This window comes from Gambusia affinis, linkage group LG14 (assembly GCF_019740435.1).
Source record: "Gambusia affinis linkage group LG14, SWU_Gaff_1.0, whole genome shotgun sequence".
Lineage (NCBI taxonomy): Eukaryota > Metazoa > Chordata > Actinopteri > Cyprinodontiformes > Poeciliidae > Gambusia > Gambusia affinis.
Window position 1 is genome coordinate 17,579,752 of NC_057881.1, and position 24,658 is coordinate 17,604,409.

General features: G+C 40.4%; 3 protein-coding genes and 1 long non-coding RNA gene across 4 annotated transcripts; 3 read left to right on the forward strand and 1 right to left on the reverse strand.

Annotated features, from left to right (window-relative positions):
• The first annotated feature begins 554 nt into the window (after positions 1–554).
• On the forward strand, positions 555–3,169 carry hoxa13a (homeobox A13a). The gene is made up of 2 exons (XM_044138761.1): positions 555–1,516; positions 2,138–3,169. Exons 1-2 carry the CDS (start codon positions 859–861, stop codon positions 2,383–2,385), a joined length of 906 nt encoding a protein of 301 aa, XP_043994696.1. The 5' UTR covers positions 555–858; the 3' UTR covers positions 2,386–3,169.
• A 4,731-nt stretch (positions 3,170–7,900) lies between these two features.
• On the reverse strand, positions 7,901–12,250 carry LOC122843745. Its single transcript, XR_006372763.1, has 3 exons — positions 12,165–12,250; positions 9,971–10,090; positions 7,901–8,176 (listed from the first exon to the last, which is right to left on the reverse strand). It is a non-coding gene; the product is annotated as an uncharacterized LOC122843745 (long non-coding RNA).
• hoxa11a (homeobox A11a) lies at positions 12,226–17,408 on the forward strand. The gene is made up of 2 exons (XM_044138763.1): positions 12,226–13,298; positions 14,056–17,408. Exons 1-2 carry the CDS (start codon positions 12,596–12,598, stop codon positions 14,286–14,288), a joined length of 936 nt encoding a protein of 311 aa, XP_043994698.1. The 5' UTR covers positions 12,226–12,595; the 3' UTR covers positions 14,289–17,408.
• Positions 17,409–17,968: 560 nt separating this feature from the next.
• LOC122843746 (homeobox protein Hox-A10-like) lies at positions 17,969–24,046 on the forward strand. Its single transcript, XM_044138764.1, has 3 exons — positions 17,969–18,328; positions 20,953–22,043; positions 23,395–24,046. Exons 2-3 carry the CDS (start codon positions 21,164–21,166, stop codon positions 23,667–23,669), a joined length of 1,155 nt encoding a protein of 384 aa, XP_043994699.1. The 5' UTR covers positions 17,969–18,328; positions 20,953–21,163; the 3' UTR covers positions 23,670–24,046.
• The last annotated feature ends 612 nt before the right edge of the window (positions 24,047–24,658 follow it).

Below are 24,658 nucleotides of genomic sequence, written 5' to 3' on the forward strand. Positions count from 1 at the left end.
GTAGAAAAATCTCAAGCCATTTGTGTCTCGCAGAGATACTCGCAATGTAAATCAGTTGAAGTGGGTGCTTTTCTAAGGCGGATCCCACAGAGTATAGTGGAAAGGGGTATTCCTGGACATTCCTGTATTGCGTATAACCCATAGCGTTTAGGATAGTCGCACCGCCGAGGTGTTCATGGAGATTGTGCTCAATTTAAGAAACAAATCAAGTACACTAGTTGTTTTAATGAGCTTATTGTTAAAGTAATGCCGATTCATGCTATTGTAAGCCTGAAATGAAGACAAAGAGGGGGCGATGTGCGTGCGTAAAAAGCAGTGTACATTGGTTATGCGTGCAAGTGACTGAATAAAAATCGTAAAAATAGCAAAAAAATAGAAATCGTGATTTCTGTACAAATGTATTTATTTGATTCTCATTTGACCGTGCTATTTGATATCCAAAGTGTGAATACCTCGTTGTTTAAACACCTAAAATATAGATATAGCGTATGATGATACACACACACACAGACAAACACACACACACTCAAAAAAAGCAATTTCACATGCGCCGTATTGTTCAATGGGAAACATACCATCAAACTCAGTTAAATCTGCAGGGACAAAAGCAAAAATCCCCTCATATGTACCATCACCTTACTTCGCCGCATTATTCTCCATGTAATTATCTGCTGATGTTTACCGTCCCCTTTGCATAGCCCCGGTCACATGAGGAAGTCTTGGCCAATAAGAGCCAACCTCTGCACTCCTGTGCGCGTCAGAGCGGCTTTTACTCACTGAGAGCCCCACCATCTCCTTTTTTCAGTCACTGGTCTTTTTTAAAAAGAGTCAGAAGCTTCCGATGTTGGCTGCCGTGCTATGACAACGTCACTGCTCCTCCGTCCTCGCTGGGTCGACCCGTCGGTGATGTTCCTCTATGACAACAGCGGCGGTTCCGACGAAGCGAGCAAAAACATGGAGGGTTTCCCCGGTGGCAACTTCGCCGCGAATCAGTGCAGGAATCTGATGGCGCACCCAGCGTCCCTGGCACCCAGCGCCGCTGCAGCTTATTCCTCCGGGGACGTGCCCACCTCCGGCATGGGCGAACCAGTGAAGCAGTGCAGCCCCTGCTCAGCGGCTCAAAATTCCACCAGCGCGTCCCTGCCCTACGGGTACTTCGGCTATCCGTGCAGGATGTCGCATCACAGCGGCATTAAGTCATGCGGAGCACAGCCACCTTCTGCGTATGGGGAGAAATACATGGACACGGCTGCCTCGGGAGAGGAGTTCTCATCTCGGGCGAAGGAATTTGCTTTCTATCCAACTTACCCTTCTGGGCCATACCAACCTGTCCCAAGTTACCTCGACGTCCCCGTGGTGCCTACAATCAGCGCTTCGTCAGAAGCCAGGCACGAGTCTCTGCTGCCTATGGAGAGCTACCAACCTTGGACTCTCGCCCCCAACGGGTGGAACAGCCAGGTTTATTGCGCCAAGGAGCAGCCTCAGCCTGGGCATATGTGGAAGTCCTCTCTGCCAGGTAAGCAGAGCTGTTGAGCACATTTTTTGAGCAAACATGGAGTAAATAGGGTGTGTGTAATGTTTGGATTTGCCTCAGAGAGAGAGAGAGAGAGAAAGAGAGAGAGAGAGAGGGAGTGAGTGTGTGTGTAAGAGAGAGAGAGACAGAGAGAAAAGAGAGAGAAACATAAACTCCTTACACTCAAATTTATCATAGTAATGTGATAAAAGGAGGGGTGAATGAAAATGTGGACTATTATTGTAGAAATGTATTTTTGGAAAATAGCAGCATATTTTCTAGCATTCGTTTATTTCACATTATTTCCATTTCTGATATATATATATATATATATATATATATATATATATATATATATATATATATATATATATATATATATATATATATATATATATATATATATATATATATATATATATATATATATATATATATATATATATATATATATATATATATATATATATATATATATATATATAAATTAAGTAGCAATTTTCACACTTTGTAGATATTCTTTATGCAAAAATGTCCAGAATTTAGGGAGAATCACAAATTTTTTTTTGACCACATGTGATCAGAGCTGAGACATTTCTCATCTCTGCCCCCCTCTTCAATCAGACGCAGTGTCCCACGCAGCAGGAGACGTCGGCTCGTTCCGGCGCGGGAGAAAGAAGCGCGTGCCATACACCAAGGTGCAACTGAAGGAGCTCGAGCGAGAGTACGCCGCCAATAAATTCATCACGAAGGACAAACGGAGGCGGATATCTGCCCAGACCAACTTGTCTGAGCGGCAGGTCACGATATGGTTTCAGAACAGACGAGTCAAGGAGAAAAAGATTGTCAACAAACTGAAAACGATCAGCTAGTCGATTATCATTTCTGATTGCTGTTATTAATATTATATGGGACATAATCTGTTGGAGATGTACAGGCCTGCGGGTGATTGGACACGTGGATTTGGACACCGTGCTCCTTGCTGACTGAACATGATTCAAATTTGTTGTAGGCAAATGATTTCCGGGAGCCTCTGGAACAAACTTTCCTGGGGCCTCTGAAGGCCGGACCATCCTTTTCCTGCCTCTTGTTAAATCTAAAATTGGATAAAGAGAGCTTGAGACAATATACAAATATAGTGCCAGCATGTGTGGCTTTTTTTAAAAAATATATATATTTCCATTTTGTTTTTATTTTTTGGCATGCCTCTGTTCACAGAGGTGTGCGCCACCGAGCTACACCTTTATCTTTTAACAAGGGCAATAAATAGACGAGTCACAGGAAATTCTGCCGTTTTGGGGGGATTTGGACCTTGGAAATGTTAAATATTAAACCATCCTGGCTTCCTTTTTTAAAGCCTGTTCTCGTGCTTAGCTTGTATGAAGTCTATAGTCTTACCATATGGATCCTCCATGCTTTCGTTCATATGCAGTCCATGGTGCAATTCCTATTGTAATACTTATAAATATTTTGTCCAGGAGATGTGCTTGTACCAATCATAACTCCTGAAATGTACGTGTGTGTCTTCATGTGGTTGTATATCAGTGTAAAAGTAAATCCCAGCATGATATCCATGTTATGTGTGTATGAATGTGAGAGTGCGTGTGCTTGGTGTTAAAAAGTCCGTCTCTGCAATAAAATGTGGACTTGGTTGAATTCTTATCCAATTCATGGTGAAGATGCCCGTCTTTTAAAAATCAGGATACTCGTGCATGCATATGTAGTGTACGACTTTTCACTTTTTTGAGAAAATTAAACCTTATTCTTGATCACAGATTAATGTAAAAATACATGAACTTCAGGAGACTCATTGCAGGGTCCAGTCATGTCGAGTTTGTAAAAGTCTTCGTGAGGCTTTTTGCAGGAACACCGCATACAAATCATGTCAACGGCTGAACAATAGTTTTGGTCGCTATCTGCCGCAGGGAATAGAGGAGATGCAAAGGGTTGAGGCTGTTCAATGCCGTTTGATGGTCTTATACCGCCCTCTGGCGACCACTTTTCACATATACTCGTGTGGGAGCAGAAATTAAGGTTCGACAGTAAAACTAAAATGACAGCAACAGCAATAATAATAATAATAATAATAATAATAATAATAATAATAATAATAATAATAATAATAATAATAATAATAATAATAATAATAATAATAGAATATCCTAAAATGAAAGAAATATATATTTTAATCACAGCATACATTCTGGTGTTTTCTTTGTGTTGTTTTTTTTACATTGATTTAAATTTCTTCCTTTTTTTTTTTTTTTCTTTTGCAAAATTTTGTTCAAGAAAGGTTTGGTTGCAGGTTTAGAAAAATACAACAATAATACTGCTTTCACACATTTTGCATGATCCTGTAAGCAGATGCACTGCAACAAAATCACGCAAAGGTTCAGAATATATGTTAATATCGCCTCCCCAACCACCCAAAAGAAACGTCAAAACAAACAAAAGCCTCTCGTAATGGCAACAAAATGACATGTTTGTATTACCTGAATAATATATTTGTCTGAAGAGATGAAGGCATGAATCGAATCACTGCATTTGAAAGTAAATTGGAAACAAAAAAATTAGAAAACGTTCTCAGATCCTTTTATGTATTTTCCTACAGAGTAAAAAAAAAAAAGAAAGTCAGACAATTAACTAAGAAAAATATAGCGCCAACATAAACTTGTGAGTCTGAAAATACTGTTTTGCTAAAAATGTCTAAAATCTACATGATGAAGTACTTAATTAAATAAGAGTCCCTCCTTCTATTTTCAGTGTGTGTGTGTGTGTGTGTGTGTGTGTGTGTGTGTGTGTGTGTGTGTGTGTGTGTGCGTGTGTGTGTGTGAATGGGACACATATTAAACACTTATCGTTTATATTCATATTTATTCTCGTTTATGTTTGAAATCCGTGGATTTTTACTGGACGTTTGAGAGCCATGAGTACAAAAGAAATCTTAATATGTGGTCGTGAAAGAAAAAACAAAAAACAAAAGAAGAGAGGAAAGGAAAGAAGAAAAGTAAAGAAAAGAAAATAGAAAATAAGAACAAAAAATTATTCAAGCTGTACTTTCACTGCTGTATTTAGACTCAGACTTACTCATTATACATTTATTAGATACTTTTATTTGGCGACTTTCAATTAACAGTTTATATAAAGGTAGAACTTAAATTCATGTTTAAGTGTCTTTTTCATACAGTAATTATGAATAATAATGCTAATGTGTGTATACAATACATTAGCTATCATTGTAAAAAACGAAAGAAAAACAATACAGTATATCTCTATATACATTGAAAGCCTTTAAAATGATGTTTAATACATTTAAATTTGTATTTCAACTTAATGGATTGATGTATTAATGCATTAAAAACGAAGATACGTTCTTAATTTGTCGTCTGTCCTCTTTCATTTGTATGAATATATTACTAATCTCCCATTTAACTTTTAGTGAAATCAATTTTAATTGCAGTAATGGTAGACATGGTGCGCTATAAACGTCCACTACAGTATTTACTGACAAAAAAATAAAACTACTACTACCAATAACAATAATAATAATAATAATAATAATAATAATAATAATAATAATAATAATAATAATAATAATAATAATATAATAAATAATAATAATTATATATATATATATATATATATATATATATATATATATATATATATATATATATATATATATATATATATATATATATATACGTTGTTGGATTTTTCATTGTTTGAAAATGATTTTGTGAATCTTTTTAACCGAAACTCTTTAGTTCTTTAAATAGTAAATGTTTCCATGGTTATGTGGCTAAGCCTAAAAATATATATGAAAAGCAACAAATTGTCACCAGAGAAAAGACAGGTAAATAAATAAATAAATAAACATTATTTAGCTAAGTCTCATAAGAGTAGGAAAAACCATAAGAAAAAAAATAAAAAATAAAAAATAAAATAAAAGCAAAACAAGTATACAATAAAAAACGAAACATAAACATAGTGCAGCTGAAGTGAAACTTAGAGACAATATCTAGTGGCCTTGACGTGAAGACAGAAAATCCTCCAGAACCCAACGCATCACTGCATCTTTCCCACGTTGTGTGACGTGGCCTTCGATGGGAGGGGTGGTGGTGGTGGGGGACGTGAACGTGACAGATGACGTGATCGGAGATGGGCTTAAACAAGTAAGATGTATGACCACACAGACTTTCCCTGGGATGCGAGGAAAAAGAGAAAAGCCTACAGGAAGAGAAGTGCAGATAATGTTAGCAGACACGCAGCTCATTGGCTGGAGGACAGCAGAGAAGCACTTTTATTGGACAAGGAGAAGCAAAACAAAGCCTCCAGCCTGTTACAGAACATGACTGTGCTCCGCCCCACCGCAACTGCCCCTCCCGTCCCGGTCCTCTGCACATGACTCATCGTTGATTGGACCAGTTAAGAGGACGAACCGGGATCTTGGTGTCGAACTATTTTCAAGAATTGATGTTTGCTGCCACACTAAGGAAACATCAGGAATTGCAACCCATGCTGGTGAAATCAATGAACACAAGCACAATATTTTATAATATCAATATTTGGCAACATTTTCTGGGTAAATTTATATTCATCATCCTGCGCCTTTCGTTTGCTCTTATGTAAAAAGAGCAAAAATAAATAAATCAAAATAATAAAAATGTCGAAATACCACTGAGTTTTACTGAAACCGAAGAGCTAAAATCAGAATTGGATCCTGACGTGAAAACATATTTAAGTCAAATAAAAAATATGCTTGGTTGGGGGAAAAAAAATAAAAAAGTGAAGCATAAACTTGCCACTTCTGAAACGACACAGACTTCATTTATTAAGAAATAGAGAATGCAAGTATTGACTGATCGGACCACCGCGCGCATGCAGCGCTATCCATTTCTCTGCCCGTCGTCAGGCGTGGCTACAGCTCAGCCGGCAGATCCAGGCGGGTGCTCTTTACATTGACCTTCGCTGTCACTAAGCGTAATGGAGCCGAGGCCTTCTTTAACCTTCAGTCCCTCCGCTTGTGTCGCTCCGCTCAAGACCGCAAAAGCGTGATCTTGGAGATGATCTCGCATTGACGCAGACAGTCGCCAGCAGACATAAGCTGATGCACGGTGGACGACCAGCGGTCAACCACACGTACTTGACCGAGATGATATCTGAAAACCATCCCCGTCTTCCGCTGAGCGCATTGGCTTTCCTGGTCTGGTTATTATCATGTCACTTGGTGTGAATTATACTTCCTGTATATTTTTCCCCTCCCTCGCTTAGGACTTGTGAATGGAATACACAATTGAATGCGCCATGGTTAAAAATTACAGCAGAGCCGTTTTTGCCGTTAGAGAGCTTAGTTTAAACCGAGATGGGTAAAAACATGTACAAAGAAAATAGCTCAGTGTTGTTTAAATTATCTGCAGATAACTCAGACGTATTCACGAAGCCCAATTTAAGGCCCCTGGTAGTGATAATATAGGAGTCATCCGAACAATGGATGTCCACGGACTTTGTATTTGACTATTTCGCTTCGGGCTATCCTGTCCTTTGTGTAATATTGAAAACTGTATTGAAAAATGGACCTTTGAACGCATTTGAACGGATGAAATTCAGCTCCTGCAAATACGCTGATATTTAGGCTTCGTGAGCTCACTTGGTCATCGTTCTTAAATTTTAAATCACATTTAGACACAAATATACGTACTTGTGGACGTCTTTTCACTTTCCCGACTCAATGGGGAATTATTTTTTGGCATTATTTTATTATTTTTACTTAAAGGTTAAGCATGTGACTTGTATTTCGCAGGAATTGTTTTCGTTAATATATAGGCTATATAATTTCTGTAGTTCGGACGCAATTTGGGCCATTTCAGAGTCACATACCATAATTCTCCATACGAACTCCCTCAAATATTTAAGAATTATTCATAATTTTAGAGTTAGGGTTTTAAGTAATTCGTTCATGTAATTATATAATGCCTTTAATTCTACCTCATTTCCACGAAACAGGACGCCAGCAGATTTTTATGTAGTGAAATTATGAAAGCGAGGGGCGTTTTATAGACGACAATATGTCTGGCGTGTAATAATTCTAAGTGTTACTTGGTTCCTGGTGTTCCATTCTTTTGCATTGTTTTCAAAGATCATAATTAAGGATAAGATATATGTTACTATTTAAAAAATAATACTAAATATAAGGAAAGAAAACTTTTGTCTATACCTTTTTTGTCGTTTCTCGCAGATTGCCACCGCAGGTATGCGCAGAATTGACAACTTGAATCTATGTAAGTTTAATTTAAATTCTGAAAGCTCTGAATGTTTTTTTTTTCACGCTTCCAGTTATCAAAAAAAGAAACGTATTTTCCAACTTGTGTCTTTTTGTTTCTTTCCATCTTCCAATTTTTTAATGAAAAAACATTTAAAGTCTCAACAGCAAACGGCGGCTTGGACATCACTCTTTAATATTTCCTCGAGTTAAACCCAGTGAATGTCCAGTTTGTCCCGAGGCCCCTCCGCTCTTCCTGAGTTTCCTGCAGTGAGCCGTTCCCGTTGACCGTGGAGTTGGTCGGTTCTTTTGCCCCCCCTGTGTGGTCTCCGCCTGCGTGCCCTCCGCATGCTGTTCTTTCTCTGTCGTCGCGATCTCCCGTCAGCTCACATTTCTGTCACCTGTGGATAAATCAACAGTTGCTCACTGAATCTGGTTCCAAACGCGTCGCTCCGCAGTACATATATCACAGCTTGTTCATTTGGACGCTGGGATTGCTTCATGTTTCAGTCTTGTGATTTTATAATCGCCCGCGACTAGATCACGGCTGCGGCGCTCAGACGAAAAGCGGCTCCTTGCGACTCAAGTTCAACAGATTCGCGGGAACATTTCCACTTGAGTTTCTTTTTTTTAAATGCTTTTCTTATTATTGTAAGCAAATAGAGTCTGAAATTTGATGCATTTTACTCAAAAACTATCTATTCACTAACTTGCTACCCTTTATTATTATTATTATTTATCATTGTTGGATTTTCGGATTACGCAAAAAGTCTGTGATCCCAAAGAAGGATTTCAGAACAGTAAACTAGAGTGTGACAACATGCTTCTTAAAGCTCTAATTTACCACCAGTCCTCTATTTGTCCTGACAATGCCTTGTACTTGAGTTTGGGCCTCGTTATGAGAGACATTTCACTCCCGATTTCCACACTCTCTTTCACATTGGCTTAAAAATAAATAAATAAATAAATAACACATAAAAAAAAGTTTCAAGTCTTTTAGTCGCAGGTGTGGTGGCTTACTTCTTAACCATAAAACGAAAACAAAAACAGGCTGTTGGTCAAAGTCTCGGGCTCTTTATTTAAACCAAATAAAGGACTACAGGAGGTGTCTTTGCTGCGGACTGACTGCGTCTATTTAACCTCATTTACAGCTTTCAAGGCCTACCTGAGGTGCTGTTAAACTCTATACTACCACAGCCACCCCCTTCCACCCTTGATTGTTTACTTGTTGTCTGATGAGGTTTTATGGCGCACGGCTATGCATTTTCCCCCCCAAAGACTAAACCAATGGGATTTCATCGGCCCTAACAAACGGTTTCCAGCTATTTGAAGTTCAGTTTCCTGCATGATCGGTCTGTTTAATCTAGATGCACCCAGATAAGACCGTCGACTTGTCTGTGGTTATGTCACTTCTTGCATTAAGCGCATTGCCAAACGTGATTAAGAGTGATAAAAAAATAAACAAACAAATAAAAATAAAATTAAAAAAAAAATAAAGAAAAGAAAAGTTAGTTATTACCAAAGCAAAAACATTTCAAGAATTTTGGTTGCATTTGTATGCATTTGACTAGTACTCCCTTCCAATGTGAATAAAATTAAATTTTTGTGTGAATGTCTTTTAATACCATGGGGTGCGACGAGCAGAACTATCTTAAGTATTTTCTTATTTAATTATTTAGTTTTTTTTTTCTTTAAAGTCGTCCTAATGATATGCACTCTTGTTGATGGGCATGCTTACACCGAAGTTGAAGTTCTACGCTCACACTTTCAAAGCGATCTGGTAACATAAAGCCTGAGTGGATGCAGAGAGGGCGGGGGGCAATTAAATGGAACTCCATCCGGGGCACGCTGGGCCCTTTGCTCTCTCTTGTGAAAGACCCTTTTCCTCCCCCGAACTTGAAGTCGACCGTACAGACAAAGCTTTGGCTTTGAGAGCTTTTTTTTTCTTCCCCTCTTTTTTTTTCGCACACACTCACACACTCAGCGCCAGACAGCAGGCCTGCTGAAAAACAGAACCAGCTCGCTGGGATCCTCAAAAAAGACGTTATTTTAATAAAAAACACATTTGTCATAAAACGGACCAAAGCTTTGCTTCTTTTCCCTCCCCTGTTTTTAATAAAGCTAAAATCATTTGTTTTTTTTAATGGACATTTGCATTAGACATACGCCTGTTTAAGCAGGAGAAGAAGTCTTACCTTAGCTGAGCGCAGACAAATGTTTCTATAATTTTTGAAATTCCCCAGCTGCTGACTTTGACTTCGCGTAGGTGGCGACTTCCCATCACGCCTGGCCAGTTTTGTGGTGTCTGTCTGGCTCTGAAGAGGGAGAGGGGGGCGGGGGGGGGGGGGGGGCGCCAAGCAGAATACTATAGCAGCTATAAAAACGCAGGTCTGTGCATAGCTGGCTTTGGTTTTTTTTTTTTTTCTGGGCATCCTGTCCTCAATTACAGCTTAAAAGCTCCAGCACAAGTCGTAGAATTGGTCTGTAGTGACCCAGAGAGGCGGAGCGTGTGGCCGCAAAGATACCCAAATCGTTTGAGTCCCCCGCAATTTAATCAAATAAAGTCCCCTCTCTAAGCAGGAGCGTAATATCATGTGGTTGTTGCGTGTTTTTTCATAGACTCACGTGAGGCGTCTGTGGGCGCTCTGGCTGCATTAGTCAGTCTGTATATTTCAAGGTTGTGTTTCAGATGTGTCACTTAAATCCGTGTGTGCGCCAATGGGCACTAGGGTCCAGACCAGCCGCAGCGATCTTAATCCGAGCTCAGGTCTCTCATTCACAGCACATTAGAGTCAGGTTGCAGCTTTTCTAAAACAGGCTTCATGGTGGCCCCCTGAGCGGAGCAGTGCAGGGCGGAATGTCCTGTGTGGCGTGTTTACCAAATTGAAGAGCAGAAACGCATCTCGTCTCAGCACATTTCCCTTTACCCCCTTTATTTCTTCTTTTACGTCCGTTTGCTGAATGCGTGCATTTTCTGTTTATCACGCCAAGAGACTTTTATTTATTTATTTTTTAAGGATGAGTGATAGCTAAAATGTATTTGATGTTGCAGGTGTATATTTTAATGTTAACTTTAAAAATAAAACACCAAGGCAGAATCTTCTGGGTGAATATTATAAATGTCACGTTTCCCGTTGGTTTTTGGTTTGTTGATCTACGCTGCATTTACGCAAAAAATAAAAATAAATAAATAAAATATTATATATATATATATATATATATATATATATATATATATATATATATATATATATATATATATATATATATATATATATATATATATTGTTAAGACATATAGATGTCTTAACAATGTGAATTAAAATGAAGTGATATAAAACTAGCTGAAATGTTTGCAGAGATCAAACTGATATTCGTGTTAATATTCTGGAGATATTTATATTATAGAGCAACGCACAGTTGACTGCACACGTTGACGTAAACTTTGCCAAGCAACCGTGCGTAAAAGTGTAGCAAGTCACGTTCGCAGCAGCCATTCAAAATCATGAAATGTTACTAATGCATCAGAAAGCTTTCTAAATATTCTCCATTTTAATTTGACCAAAAAATATCATTTAAATACATTTCAAGCAGAGGGTAATGTTTATTGAGGTCAATGTTAATTTCTTGATTGTTTTTGCTTTACGCACCTATTTCTTTTTCTTTATTTCTGCGCACTGACCAGAAGTTTAGATTAAGAAAAGAAAGGAAAAGAAAAGAAAAAGAAAAAGAAAAAGAAAAGAAAAGAAAGGAAAAGAAACAAATGTCCGGGCTTCCCTTGATGTTCCACTTAAAGACAATGAAAACTTTAATTGACCTCCAAAACAGCATTCACTCCTGTAATGCTGCTTGTAGTCGATTTATAAACCACCTTCGCTGTTTGCTGTAGAAATACCTTACGGAAAGATTTGATTTTTTTTTGTTGGTTTTGCTGGCGTACTAATACGAACACTGTGCTTCTCTTTTGTTTGTTTCTTTTTTTGTGTGTTTTGTTTGCAGTTGAAACAGCACAGCCGCTACTTTGAACATGACCCTGATAACCAAATGCTCACAGAGCCAAATGCTGGGCTGTAAAAGTAGCAGAAGATGATGACTAAGGCATCTCCCTAAAAGCAACCTTTAGAAATAAGCTGCTCTCCAAATTCAATATAGCTCCGTGTTACACATTCCTAAACCTGCAGACCATTGATTTGGTTCCAGTGTTGTTTTCGAGGCTGAGGACAGGCAGCATAATTCACTTTTGAGGAACTGCTTCTTCCTCTGGAAGAATTTAAAAACTTTTAGGGTTTTAATCATTTCATGGAAAAAGGAGCAAGTTTGGTTTTTAAACGGTGTTCTACCTGCTGCATTCATTTAGATTTAAATCTTTTTTTTAAAACAGTCACTAACCAGTTAAAGATGTCTTTGTTCTCCTCGGTTGCGTGTTAAGTAATTCATTTTAATCCGGTATGGATATAAACCACCAATGTCAAGCTTCAGGACACACAGCAGTCATGTCTCTCACACTCCTACACACTCCTTCCCCTTGCCCAAGTCTTACACACCCAGAGGATTGGGCGCGCGCGCGAGCGCGCCCCCGCACGCACCCGCGCACACAACAACTGGAGCCTGAAAATCTGTCAATTCCTGCCGCGTAGTCACGTGGCCTCCTCCTCAGTGGAGTGGATGGAGATGGCTCTCCACGTCAGCTTACGTATCCCAATTTGTGCTTAGCGAACCTGCTTCAAAGAGGCGAGAGGCACGGCGCTTCAGAGCCATGTTCGGGGTGGTTATAGAGGAATCAAAGCCCAGCACAGACTTGTAGAAGCGGCCGAGCAACAATGATGGATTTTGACGAGAGGGTCCCCGTCGGATCGAACATGTACTTACCCAGTTGCACTTACTACGTGTCGGCGGGGACCGATTTCTCGGGTCTTCCTTCGTTTTTGTCTCAGACCCCTTCCACCCGCCCAATGACATACTCCTATTCCTCTAACCTGCCGCAGGTCCAGCCCGTCAGGGAGGTGACATTCAGGGACTATGCGAGTATCGAAGCTCCCGGTAAGTGGCCGCACCGGGGGAACTTGTCCCAGTGCTACTCGAGCGCGGAAGACATGGTGCACCGGGAGTGCCTGTCGGCGCAGACTGCCGTCGTGGGTGACATGTTTGGTAAAAACAGCCCCTACCACCACCACCACCATCACCACCATCACCACCATGGCGGAGGGAGCGGAGGAGGTGGCGCTGCGGGTGCTGGCTCCGCAGCCGCCGCAGCCGCCGCCAGCTTCTACGGGAGCGTGGGCAGAAACGGCGTGCTCCCGCAAGCCTTCGACCAGTTCTACGAAACCGCGTACGGGAACGCGTCGGAGAGCTCATCGTCGGTGAACACCGCCTTCTCAGGGGACAAAACGCCTGCAAGTAAGCAGCCGGAGCAGACGCCGTCCTGCCGGGACTCCGAGGCAAAGGAGCAGCGAGAGGAGACAAGCAGTCCGGAGCTATCTTCCGGCAACAACGAGGAGAAATCCAGCAGCGGCAGCAGCAGCAGTACGTATTTAAACGCAGCGCTCTGCTTATATGGGAGAAAGTTTGCAATCTTGCGCGCTGCTGTTAAAAATTTTATATGCTGTTTTATAAGCATATAAGGGTTTATAGAGGGCCTGTAGACCCCCCCCCCCCTCTTCAACTTCCACCCCCCCCCGAGTCTCCAACAAAAGTTTGTTATAAACTGCAGGATCACGTGTTTGGAATTGAAATTGGCCGTGAAAGACAGCATGCCCGTCAGATATGTTCTAGCTTTATTTTTGTTTTGTGTGTGTGTGTGTATTTTGTAGTATTTTGCCGTGACTCTCGCTGAACGAGGATTTTCACACAGAGGAGCAGCAGCAGTTTCCATTTAGGACCAGCGTGCTAGTTTTACGCTTTCTTTGCTTTAAAAGACCTCTTGCTTGTAACGAGGGTGGTGTCTGTGCGCTCGAAGCTGTAGTGCACACGATCTGCCCTGTTAAAGCAACCAGTCGGTATTTGGTATTTAAAGTGCATTGTGTGCGCGTTTCTAAACATGTTTACCATAACGAGCCTGTCATTGGGATCTACATCGGATGAGTTGTACATCGGAGTTTTCCTGAAAGCCTGCAAAACAACCCGGCTTTTCCCTCTTGTCCAATATGACATAAAACAGATGTTATTAAATTTTAACGGCTTATATACAATATAGTGAACGTATATTAAAACGCTTATATAATTTGTGACTGCATGTCTTTTTTTCTCTCTCTCTCCTTTCCTTTTTCTGCTGTGCCTTCAGGTGGACAGAGGACGCGCAAGAAACGATGTCCCTATTCCAAATATCAAATAAGAGAACTCGAACGAGAATTTTTTTTCAGCGTGTACATAAACAAAGAGAAGCGGCTGCAACTGTCGCGGATGCTCAACCTCACCGACCGACAAGTCAAGATCTGGTTTCAGAACCGGCGCATGAAGGAGAAGAAGCTGAACAGAGACAGGTTACAGTACTACACGTCCAATCCTCTGCTTTAGGGGGATCCAGAAAAAAAAGGAGAAGCACATTGCTCCGGTTCCCCCTCCCCTCTTGTGGGACTACATAGGGTTCGTCCACAGACTCACTGACTTCTCCTCAGTGTACTTCGTGTACTATACCACAGTGGCCGGCGACGGCAGCAATAACACTGCTAGATTGTTAATTTCAAATGTTCGATGACACGCAGAGTACGCTGATATGAAGTAAGCGTTCATGAGCCGTGGTTTTGCGCATCAAACTGATTTTGAAAAGAAAGGAAGAAAAAAAAATAGAAACTGTTTTTATTTTTCTTCTGTGTGCGCGGAAAGGGCAATGTTATTAGAACCTGTTTGTTCTTATTTGTCCAGGGGCGAAGGGGGTGAAGCAGTCATTAATTGACTGCTTAAGTGTATTTTGTAATCAAAAAAAATTTATATTTTATTTCATTTTTTTGTTTTGTTTTATTTTTTTGTCTGTTGTTTAAGTCCGAAATGTGCTGGATTTAAGCTTAAGGCGAAGAGGTTGACCTATTTAGGGAGACTGGTGGAGCCTACATTGGTGTGACCAAATAGTGAGTCCGTATACGGACGTGAATGATGGTGTTTCTGTTCATGTGTGTGCTTATTTATTTTGTATGGCCACTCGTTTGCTCTGTCTCTTTTTATGCCACGGCTGTCCGAGTCCCAATCCACGGGCAAGCTGCTGAGATTCCGCCTCAAACCAGCTTTTCTTATCTCTGACGGTCGCCTGTGGAACAAAAGAGGGCTAATTATTTATATAATGCGTATCTTTCAAACGCGTAAAGCCATGCTGATGATCATATGCAGGCCAAAACCAGACAGATAAGCTTTTGTCCGCTTGGATCCGGAGCATTGAGGTGTTCACGCAGGTGTAGCTTAGAGCTTATCCCTCCAATCTTTGGACTTCTATGCATCCTTTTTATGAGGTTTATCAGACCTTTTTTTATTTTTTTACTAAATCCAGAAAATGTGTTGAACATTTGACCGTAGATCCCGTCCAAATTTTCTTTTTTACACAAAGACATTAAATGTCAAATTTGATTAGCCAATTAGAACACCTTTTCAACCAAACAGAAACACCACAATACATTTGGTGGAGCGTTCAAACGTTTTAAAAAAGATTGTCAAGCTTTCTACCTATATGGTTATTTAAGTCTTCATCTTTATTTAACAAAGATAAATACTACAAATTGGGGAGGGGGTGGGGGGTAATTAGCCCATGGGTCGTGTCAAAATTTTCCCTGTATAAAGAGATTGAATGTCATAAATGGTTTGCTCGTTATACCCACATTTAGACATCAACAGACGCACAGACGTCTTTCCGTCTTTGACTTTTTAAACCATATTTTTTGTTGTTGTTTAGTCCGAACGCAAGTCGAGAAGAGTTTGCGAGGGGACATTCTGCTGCAGGAAAGTAACAACCTCATTGTCACTTTTTATATAATACGTTTGATTGTGTTTTCAAATAATAATAATAAAAAACAAAACAAAACAGCCTGCGCAGCTTTTTTCACCTTTTACCAAACATGGCTATTCGTCCTTGTCTTTCTTTTGTCCAGCGAAAGATACGGAAATGTGACTTAAAAGAAAAAAAAAAAAAAGAAAAAAAAAACTTCACAGCTTCCATCTAAATTAAGCCTAAAGACAGACATTAATTGTCACAGTTGGTTAGAACCACACTTAAACCACATTTATACTCCAATAAACGTCTTTAATAAAACGCATTTTCACATTTCTAAATTATAATTGCATTTGTTTTACTTGCAGTCAGAATGCGGTCTTATCCTCCTCCACCCCACCCCACCCCCTCTGTCTTTAATAGATCATTTCTTTTATTGAAGAGATTCTGCTGCAAAAACGTCTTGACGCCATTCTCACTTTGAGGCTTTCCACATTACTTTTCCTTTCAAAGTCATTTTTAAAATCACCTTTCGTGCAGCTCAAATCCACCTTTCACCAAATTCCCTTTTTAGCATCCAGAGAAATATGTCAGAAATGTGACACTCGGCTTATCTCGTCTATATTTAGCCTAAACAAAGACATTGAACGCCAGGCTCGATGAGCCTATTTGATCCAAGCAGATTTGTATCTACATTTAGACACCAGGAGACATCTTTATGTTGATGCGCTCACATTTTACGTTGCACTGACGGAAGGCAAAGGCACGTTCTCTGGAATTTTGCAGGAGAGGGAGTTTGGTGGTGCTTGTTGGTTTTATGTGCACACATGCTCACGAAGGAATCGTGACAAGAACCGTTTTTCGCGCGCGCATTAATTGCAGCGTCAGCCAGGGTCATCGCAGTGAATTAGTGGCTTTGATATGAGCCAAGAATATTTTTTAATATGCCACATTTACAAATAACTTCAACAATAGTTTGGTCATGTTTAAAATGCGTTCGGTCTCAGTAGCTGTTTTCTTTTTCTTTTTTTTTCAAAAGTTTTGTCTGGTAAATGTATCCTAAATAAACACATTGAAAGTTGGGCTCGGTTGGCCCATTTAAATCGCCTCTCCAACACGATATACATACATGTGGATATAAATAGGTCTTGATTTAGGCGTCTTTTCAACGATTTTCTCGGGCTAGACAGAGTGCTGCTTTGTCTTTTCTTTGTCTAATTAACATATCTTTGCACAGGGGATTTGGTCTGCTGTTGGCAACATGTTTGTTTCCAAGAATCGTGATCCTCGCGCTTTCATAAAAGTGTTCAATTGCTTGGATCAACTGCTTTGGAATGCCCAAATTGTGCATTGTATTACATTTCTTTAAAAAAAGGGGGAAAAAACGAAAAAAACAAAAAAAACCCCAAAACAATAAAACCAAAATGAAACGTTGACTGAAAATAGCTTTAAATCCTGTTTGCTTAATGCCCACATGCTATTTTTCTTTGTTTAAAGCTGGATCCTGTCTCGATGGATCACATGCGCGCATGTGAAACCTTTTACGCACACAAGATAAGCATAGTAAACGCACACTCGCAGAAAAAAAAGAAAAAGAAAAGACGGCAATCAGGTGTCTGTGCGTGCAACAAACAATTGAAGGGAGTCACATGTTAAAGATTATGTCTCTCAAATGCAAGTTGGAAGCAGACCAAACACACAAAGACACACATACGCCCTGGCCTATACGAGCTCAAGCAAAAAGAGGATGACAGTTTGTTTGAAATATTTGTGTCATTTATCACAATCAGTGTTTATTTGTCGACTTTAAATAAACTGAAACGGTTGAATTCTGCCCTTATTTTGTGCTTTCTGAACATGTTGAGCCATTTCGCTGCGCCGCGGTGCTTTCCATCTTGTCCAGGGCGATAAAATAGCTTACTCTGTCCCGCCACAAATGACATTTTGGGGCCATCTCGCTGCAAATACATTTTAAAAACTAACGACTTCACATCAGTTTGTCTTCTAATGGCCTTCCTCTGGATCGGTTTTTCGTGCGTGCAAGCTGTCATTTTGCTGACTGGCCCTGGAAACACTCGCAGAGCAGCAGCCTCCCCTGGCAAAGGGGTCGCCATATTTGCTGTTGTTATCACAGTGTTTATGGGAGCTGGCCGCAGCGCATTGGCGTTCATATATGACAGTCAAAAGGGTCATAAACGCTGGGGAGAGAGAGGCTGAAGTTTATGGTTGCCTCTCTCCGCCATAGTCCGGCCTTGCCTTACCTCGCCTCGCCATGCGCATCCTTTACTGCGCGTTGGAATTCCGTCCCTAATTACGGGACATCCTCCCCCGTTGCCAAGGCAACGTGGTCATAAAAGCTGTCTGAGGGTCTGGAGCATTTGTACAATTGGAGTGCTGGTGCAATAAACCGTCTGAGACCCAAGGTTATTAACTGTGTTACCAAGCAAGGCGACAGCGATGACAAGCAGAGGACAGGATGGCAAGAGAGCCTTTAGTGAGCTTTGCTGCATCGACTTCATTTTGCAGGTTTTCCCTCCTCGACTCTGCTCTTCTGTACCGAGGACTTGACGCTACAACCACTGGGCGGCGCTATTGGGACCAAAGTCATGGCCTTGGATCTTCTGCTCCAAACGGAGTGCAGGTAAGGGTTTCCTCAAGAGAGCAGACATTACTCTGTAGCAATAGCGTGGTTTCTCTTTTGTTCGGTCGAGTTTTCTCCCCTGATTTCTCTCTGGTCCTAACTTGAGCAAAAAGTCTCCAAGAAGGACTTAATAAGGCAACACTTAGGCTAAAAAAAATAAATAGTCATGCCTCTCGTTCCTTTCTTTTCGCTGAGCTTGAACGATTACTAGTCTAAGTTAAGGCTTGGCAAATGTTTCGCATTAGGTTAAGCCCCTTTAATTGATAACAGTTGGAGACAGTCCCCCTTTCGTGCTTAACATGCAGATACCATTGCAGTTTAATACTCAACAAGTCCTCTCCTTCCCCTGAAAATCCAATTAAACGTGCTGCACGCATTGACTTTGAATGTCAAATTTAAACGCTATGAAGGCTAGATTTACTTTCGATAGTGCAGCAATCACGTCTTTTCCTTTCTGTGTAGCCTAGATAAACGTTGGCTATGCTCGTGTCAGTTCTGGACCGAACCTTTATTCCCCTCCTCTCAGCTCACTCCCCCCCCCACCTTTTGTCTGTCTCTCGTGAAAAATAAATGCTTCCGCTGGATGTAATAAAACGCCGCATTATTGTTCATAACTGCACTCAGGACGAACATGATACGAGTCAAGCGGCCTCTTCGGCCACCATTATATGGGCCCGATCAAAGCCAGCGGTTGGAGTAAAGTGTTTTCAGGGTATTACAGCGCGGCAGCTGTGGAAATGAAGATTTAATAGCAACAATTAATAACTGTAACACAGAGATATCGATAGCTGCCCTCCACCTCCTATTCCTCAGCCCCCAAAATGCTTCTCCGACAACACGAAGTGTGCGTGTTATTAATCGATGGTTTCAGTTTTCTTTTCTGGATCGTGTGTCCAAGAGAAAACTGGTGTGTGCTGGGAGACATGGGAATGCTTTTGGTGTTAATTTGTGAATAAAATCGGTTGGATTTTGAACCAGAATGTTGCATTAAGTATATATACATAAAGAGCAATTGACTAGGAAGCCTTTTTTGTTATTATTTTTCGTCAAGCTCGGCGTTAATTGAAAAATGTTCACCGTTGACGTGGAAAAAAAAAAAAAACAATCTGCGGCTTTATAAAGTAAAATTGCATCAATAAAAAATAAAATACTTTAGAAAGTGTTAATAAAAATACGTCACGGCTTAGAAAATCCAACTTTTTGTTCTAAACATGAAATGAGTATGTTTTTTAAACCCTCGGGAAAATAAAATAAAATAAAAATAAAAAATGCAACAGTGAACAAGACGATGCACAATTGGAGCTCGATTGTGTCTCAATGCTAAACTGTTCAACCAACAGGAGGACTTGTATGCGGCAAAGATTTAGATCTGCTTGATACACACAGACAAACAAACACACTCTCACACGCATTTAAAAATATAATTACTATTAGATTTTTCCTCTTTAAAATTAGCGCATAAAGGGAAGTTTTGAGCAACTGTACTGATAGTGTTATACGGAGAGAGAATTATTATTATTATTATTATTATTATTATTATTATTATTATTATTATTATTATTATTATTATTATTATTATTATTATTATTATTATTATTGATATTGTTGTTTGTGTTGTCATTATTAGTAGTGGTATTTAGCATTTAAGTAGATAAGCTAATGTTGCTAAATGCTCTGAAGCTTAAAAAAGGAGACAAAATGAACTGATAATGTATCTATTGAAATGATCAATACCTTATGAGAAACACAGTCATAAATATGCAGCATGAATCATAATATACAAATACATTTATTAGAAAATGGGATAAGACTTTTTTTTAAATCCTGAATTTCATACAAATAAACTGTGAACTATGCGTTTGAGAAAATTGAAGTTCAACAAGAAATTAAGAATGGAGTATCGTTTTGTGTGTTATTTGTCTAGGAGTGTATATTTTACGAGTTTTATGCTCAAACTCTTATCCTGCTGACCCCCAGCACTTATCAATATTAGTCCCAACTCACGAGGATGATGTGACCGCATAATTTCAAACAGGAAGTGGGCGAAACAGCCAAACCTTTCATAAAAAGCTTGGCTTTCCTCTGTGGAAAAATGCGTACAATTTGGCATTTTTGTGTTAACATTGTTCCTTTTTACCAGCTGTCGTCCTCCGGCTCGAAGATTCAACAGATATAAAGTCACTATGCCAAAGGCGATTCATTTCTGCAACCTTATTAAAGACTTTATTGCCAGGGACACCCGTTGCGTTTTGTGTCATGTCTTTTTTGGAGGGCACAGCAGCTATGCAGTTTAAAATTACTTTCCATCTTTACGCAAAGCCTGTAAAGCCTTATGTTAGTGAATATTAAACCAATTTTGATGTTGCATTAGTTTTAGTTTAGTACCCAATCACCTCAAAATTAGCAATTGTCACTTTAACATTTTTGTTGTTGTTGTTGTTTGTTTGAGGATCCAAATAATTCTTGCTCTGATTGCTGAATGTTTTTTTGTAATATTTGATTTGCTCGAATTGCTACAATACTTGAAACACTTCGAAATGTTGTTACATATTTTATCATTTAAGCAAATAAATGTGTATATTACAAGCATGTGCATTGTTGGACTTATAGTGTCTTCTGCACAGGTTGGTGCATTAAGACGAGGTGTGGAAACCCTCTGATTGCTCTGCCCGCTTCTTTCTCTGGTTGAGCTCCATGATGGATTTCTGTTCTACTCCTACGTAGCCTGGAAGTGGGAGGGGACTGTCCCTTCTTCCAGCGTTTTCATTGGTTTTACTGTCCTCTCGGCGGTGAGGGGGGTGCCTCTAATCATATCCAGCATGTTTTGCACAAGAAATGTCAGCCAGAAAGGGCTATCTTCTCCCTTCGCCAAAATACACTACAATAATGTCATGTTCGGACAGCCCGTCTGGAAACGCATTTTTAGTGGACTCCCTCATCAGCGCCCGCACCGAGAGCGGCGGGGGTCACTATGCCGGGAGTGCGGTGTGCGTGCCGCACAGCACCGCAGCAGAAGTGCCTTACGGACTACACAACTATGGATACTTCCCAGGTATGACTAAACGGAGCGAGGTCGGTCCCCAGAATGTGGTGTCCACCTCAGGTGCATACATGTCCAGCATGGAGATGTGGATGGACGCGCAGAGGTCATGTCGTATGGATCAAGAGCACTCTGTGGGTCCCCAGGTCGCACCGTGCACTTTCCCGCAGAACATCAAGGAAGAGAGCACCTACTGCCTGTACGAGCAGCCCAAGTGTCCCAAAGCGTCCACCGCCGAAGACCTTACATATTCAAGATTGACTTCTCCTTGCACAGTCACCGATGGCGGCGGCGGAGGTGGTGGTGGTGGTGGTGGAGTTGGGGGCGGCGGGGGGTCGGTGCCTGTGCCGGGCTTCTTCCGCTTGTCTCAGACGCACGCACATTCTCATAAACTTTACAGCGCCAACAACGGCCCCCAGTCGAACCCTTCCCCTTCCCATTCTCATTTTGGCCTGCAGCACCCCGCCGATCACGCTCGCTTCCACTCGCCACCAACCTCCGCGTCTGTCCCAGCCACGGCGGAGAAGAAGGGGAAGGACGCGGAGGAAGCCACAGACCTGCCGCCTCAAGCTGCATCGGGCACCGAGGAGGGGCGCGACTCCTCGGACGGGGAAGCCTCCTCTGCAGAGGAGGTGGAGGAGAATGACAAGGAGAGAGCAGCAAAGGCCACTAAAGGTAATCATTGCGGGACTTAGGTGTGGTCAGCCTTGTTTTGGTGGCAGACAGGTAGAGTGAGGCTTTTTAATGGCACTGTCAGGTCTTATGCTACGGTTTGGTCTACAGTCAGACGTGGAGGCACGTGTTTGTAAACATGGCATTCACAAAGTATTGCGTTAAGACGGTTTCAGAAGCACTATTATTATTATTATTGTGCGTCAAAAACCCAAAGATATAACTTATGAACTAGGCTTCAACTAGCTATCAAATTTCAAATGATAAAATTAGATAATTACTAAAATTTCACGATTAGAGATATGTTCATAGACCGCTGTGGATCCTGGCGCACAGGCCTGCACGGATGTATGGCACTAGGTAACATTTTCTAAGAGTTTTACTCCAAAACATGATTCTAGATATAATTTCCCCTTACGCGTTATTGGTGTAAACGTTGTTTATAGGTAAAAGCTGCAAAATAAATAACAAAACAAAACAAACAAAAAAAAAATTACCATGCCATTATTTTACGGTTGAGAAAACTGGCAGAAGAGAAATGGATTGATTGATTTATTTTTTAAATGTTCAATCATCATTCAGATTTGTAAATTTGAACTTTTACGTGCTTTAACTCGTGGCACATGTTTTGGTGCGTTTGTCATTTTTCTTCACCAGGCATGTTTATTATTACAGCCGTCCTTTAAAATGTGTTTATAGCTACTATCCCCCAGGCACAGATTTGCTGAACAGACATTGGAAAAAAAAAAATACTCCCCAAAAAACTAGCTCTCCTTAGCTGTTCTAAACAATAGGGGGGAAAAAATGGGTGAAAAATGAGACGTGAGAAGAAGCTGGAATAATATCTCCTTGTTGTTGTTTGAACTGACCAGCCGCGCCAACAGGCAAAACTATAATCTCAGTGTTGCTAAAAATGGATCCGTTTTTCCTCTTTTATTTTTTTTATTTTGTCGAATTAGAATGGAAGATATTACACAATGTCTTAGTTATGTAAAGTCACATAAAGACGTCGGTTTTAGTGTAAATATCATTAAAAGGCGATTAGGGTGCCCAAATTTAATTTTAATGTTTCTTTTAAGGCTTTATGAATCAAGCTTTTTTTTTCTTTCTGGGTTTAAAATACACCAATGAACACCCACTGATTGGAGGGGAAAATTATATTATTTTAAATACACAAAAACACACAGACACGTCTGAGTAAGATCATATTTTCATGTTTGTTGTGGTGTGCTTCATAATCATATGTGCTTAAGCTGCATTCATTATTTTCTCTGCCTAAAAAACAACAACAAACAAGCAAAAAATAAACAAACAAACAAAAAAACAACAAACTATTTATCTGCCATCCTTCTAGGAGACACAAAAAGCGAAAACACGGCCAACTGGCTGACAGCGAAAAGCGGCCGAAAGAAACGCTGCCCGTACACCAAACACCAGACGCTGGAACTGGAGAAGGAGTTCCTCTTCAACATGTACCTGACCCGAGAGCGCCGCCTAGAGATCAGCAAAAGCGTCCACCTGACGGACAGACAGGTCAAGATATGGTTCCAGAACCGCAGGATGAAGCTTAAGAAAATGACGCGAGAGAATAGGATCCGGGAGCTCACCTCCAACTATGGATTTTCATGATTACCAACGACTCGAAAGGGAACAAAAAGTCTGGATGAATTTATTGACAAGCTGTCGTCCAAACTCCTCAACTCCAAGCTCAAAGTTTCACTTCCCTGAGAGATGCAGCCTTCACACACTGCCCATCATCGTATCTGACCTTCTGAAAAAAATAAAATAAAATAAAATTAATAAATACATAAAAAAAACAAAAAAAAAAAAACATCTTTGGGTGTTTTAGCTGTGACTGTTTCTCATGTATTTTTGTATTGGTACATCTGTTGTAGGAAAGGATCAGTGCAGTTGAATACCCTCCAGCCCCCCAACACACACACACACACGCGCACGCACACACACACACACACACACACACACACACACACACACACACACACACACACACACACACCTACCCACACACGCACCCACACGCACAAAAACACACACATACACATGCCCCCCCGACCCCCCAATACACACACCACACACACAATGTCTCTCCTCTTGACGAAATGTATACAAAGTATTACTAGGGAATTTGGTTTAAATTCCCAAATGAGCCGCTGTCTAAATTCGGAAAATATACTCATTAATTCCTGGAGTTGTGCATAAAATTTCCACACAAATTCACACTTGAATAACAGAATGTCCAAGGCTGAACACTCAATCAGAATGTGATGTTTGATGAGACCTGGGCTGCCTCTACATGTTCGAGTTAAATGTGTAAATTGTGACTTTGTTCACATTGAGAACAAAAGCAGTGTAAAGGAGGAATATTTTTGGTTGTATATTTCTGTGTACAGGTGTGTTTTTCTTGTGTGTAATGCCTAATAAATTATCAGCTCGGACTCAAGAGTAGCAGCTTGAATTTTTGCAAAGTGGATAATAATATGTTTTGCTTGTTAGTACAGGGGTAAAAACAAACAAACAAACAAAAAAACATGTGTATACTGATGAAATAGTTAACGGAAAAAATCAAACTGACTTCCTAACTCTGGAAATCCTTTTGT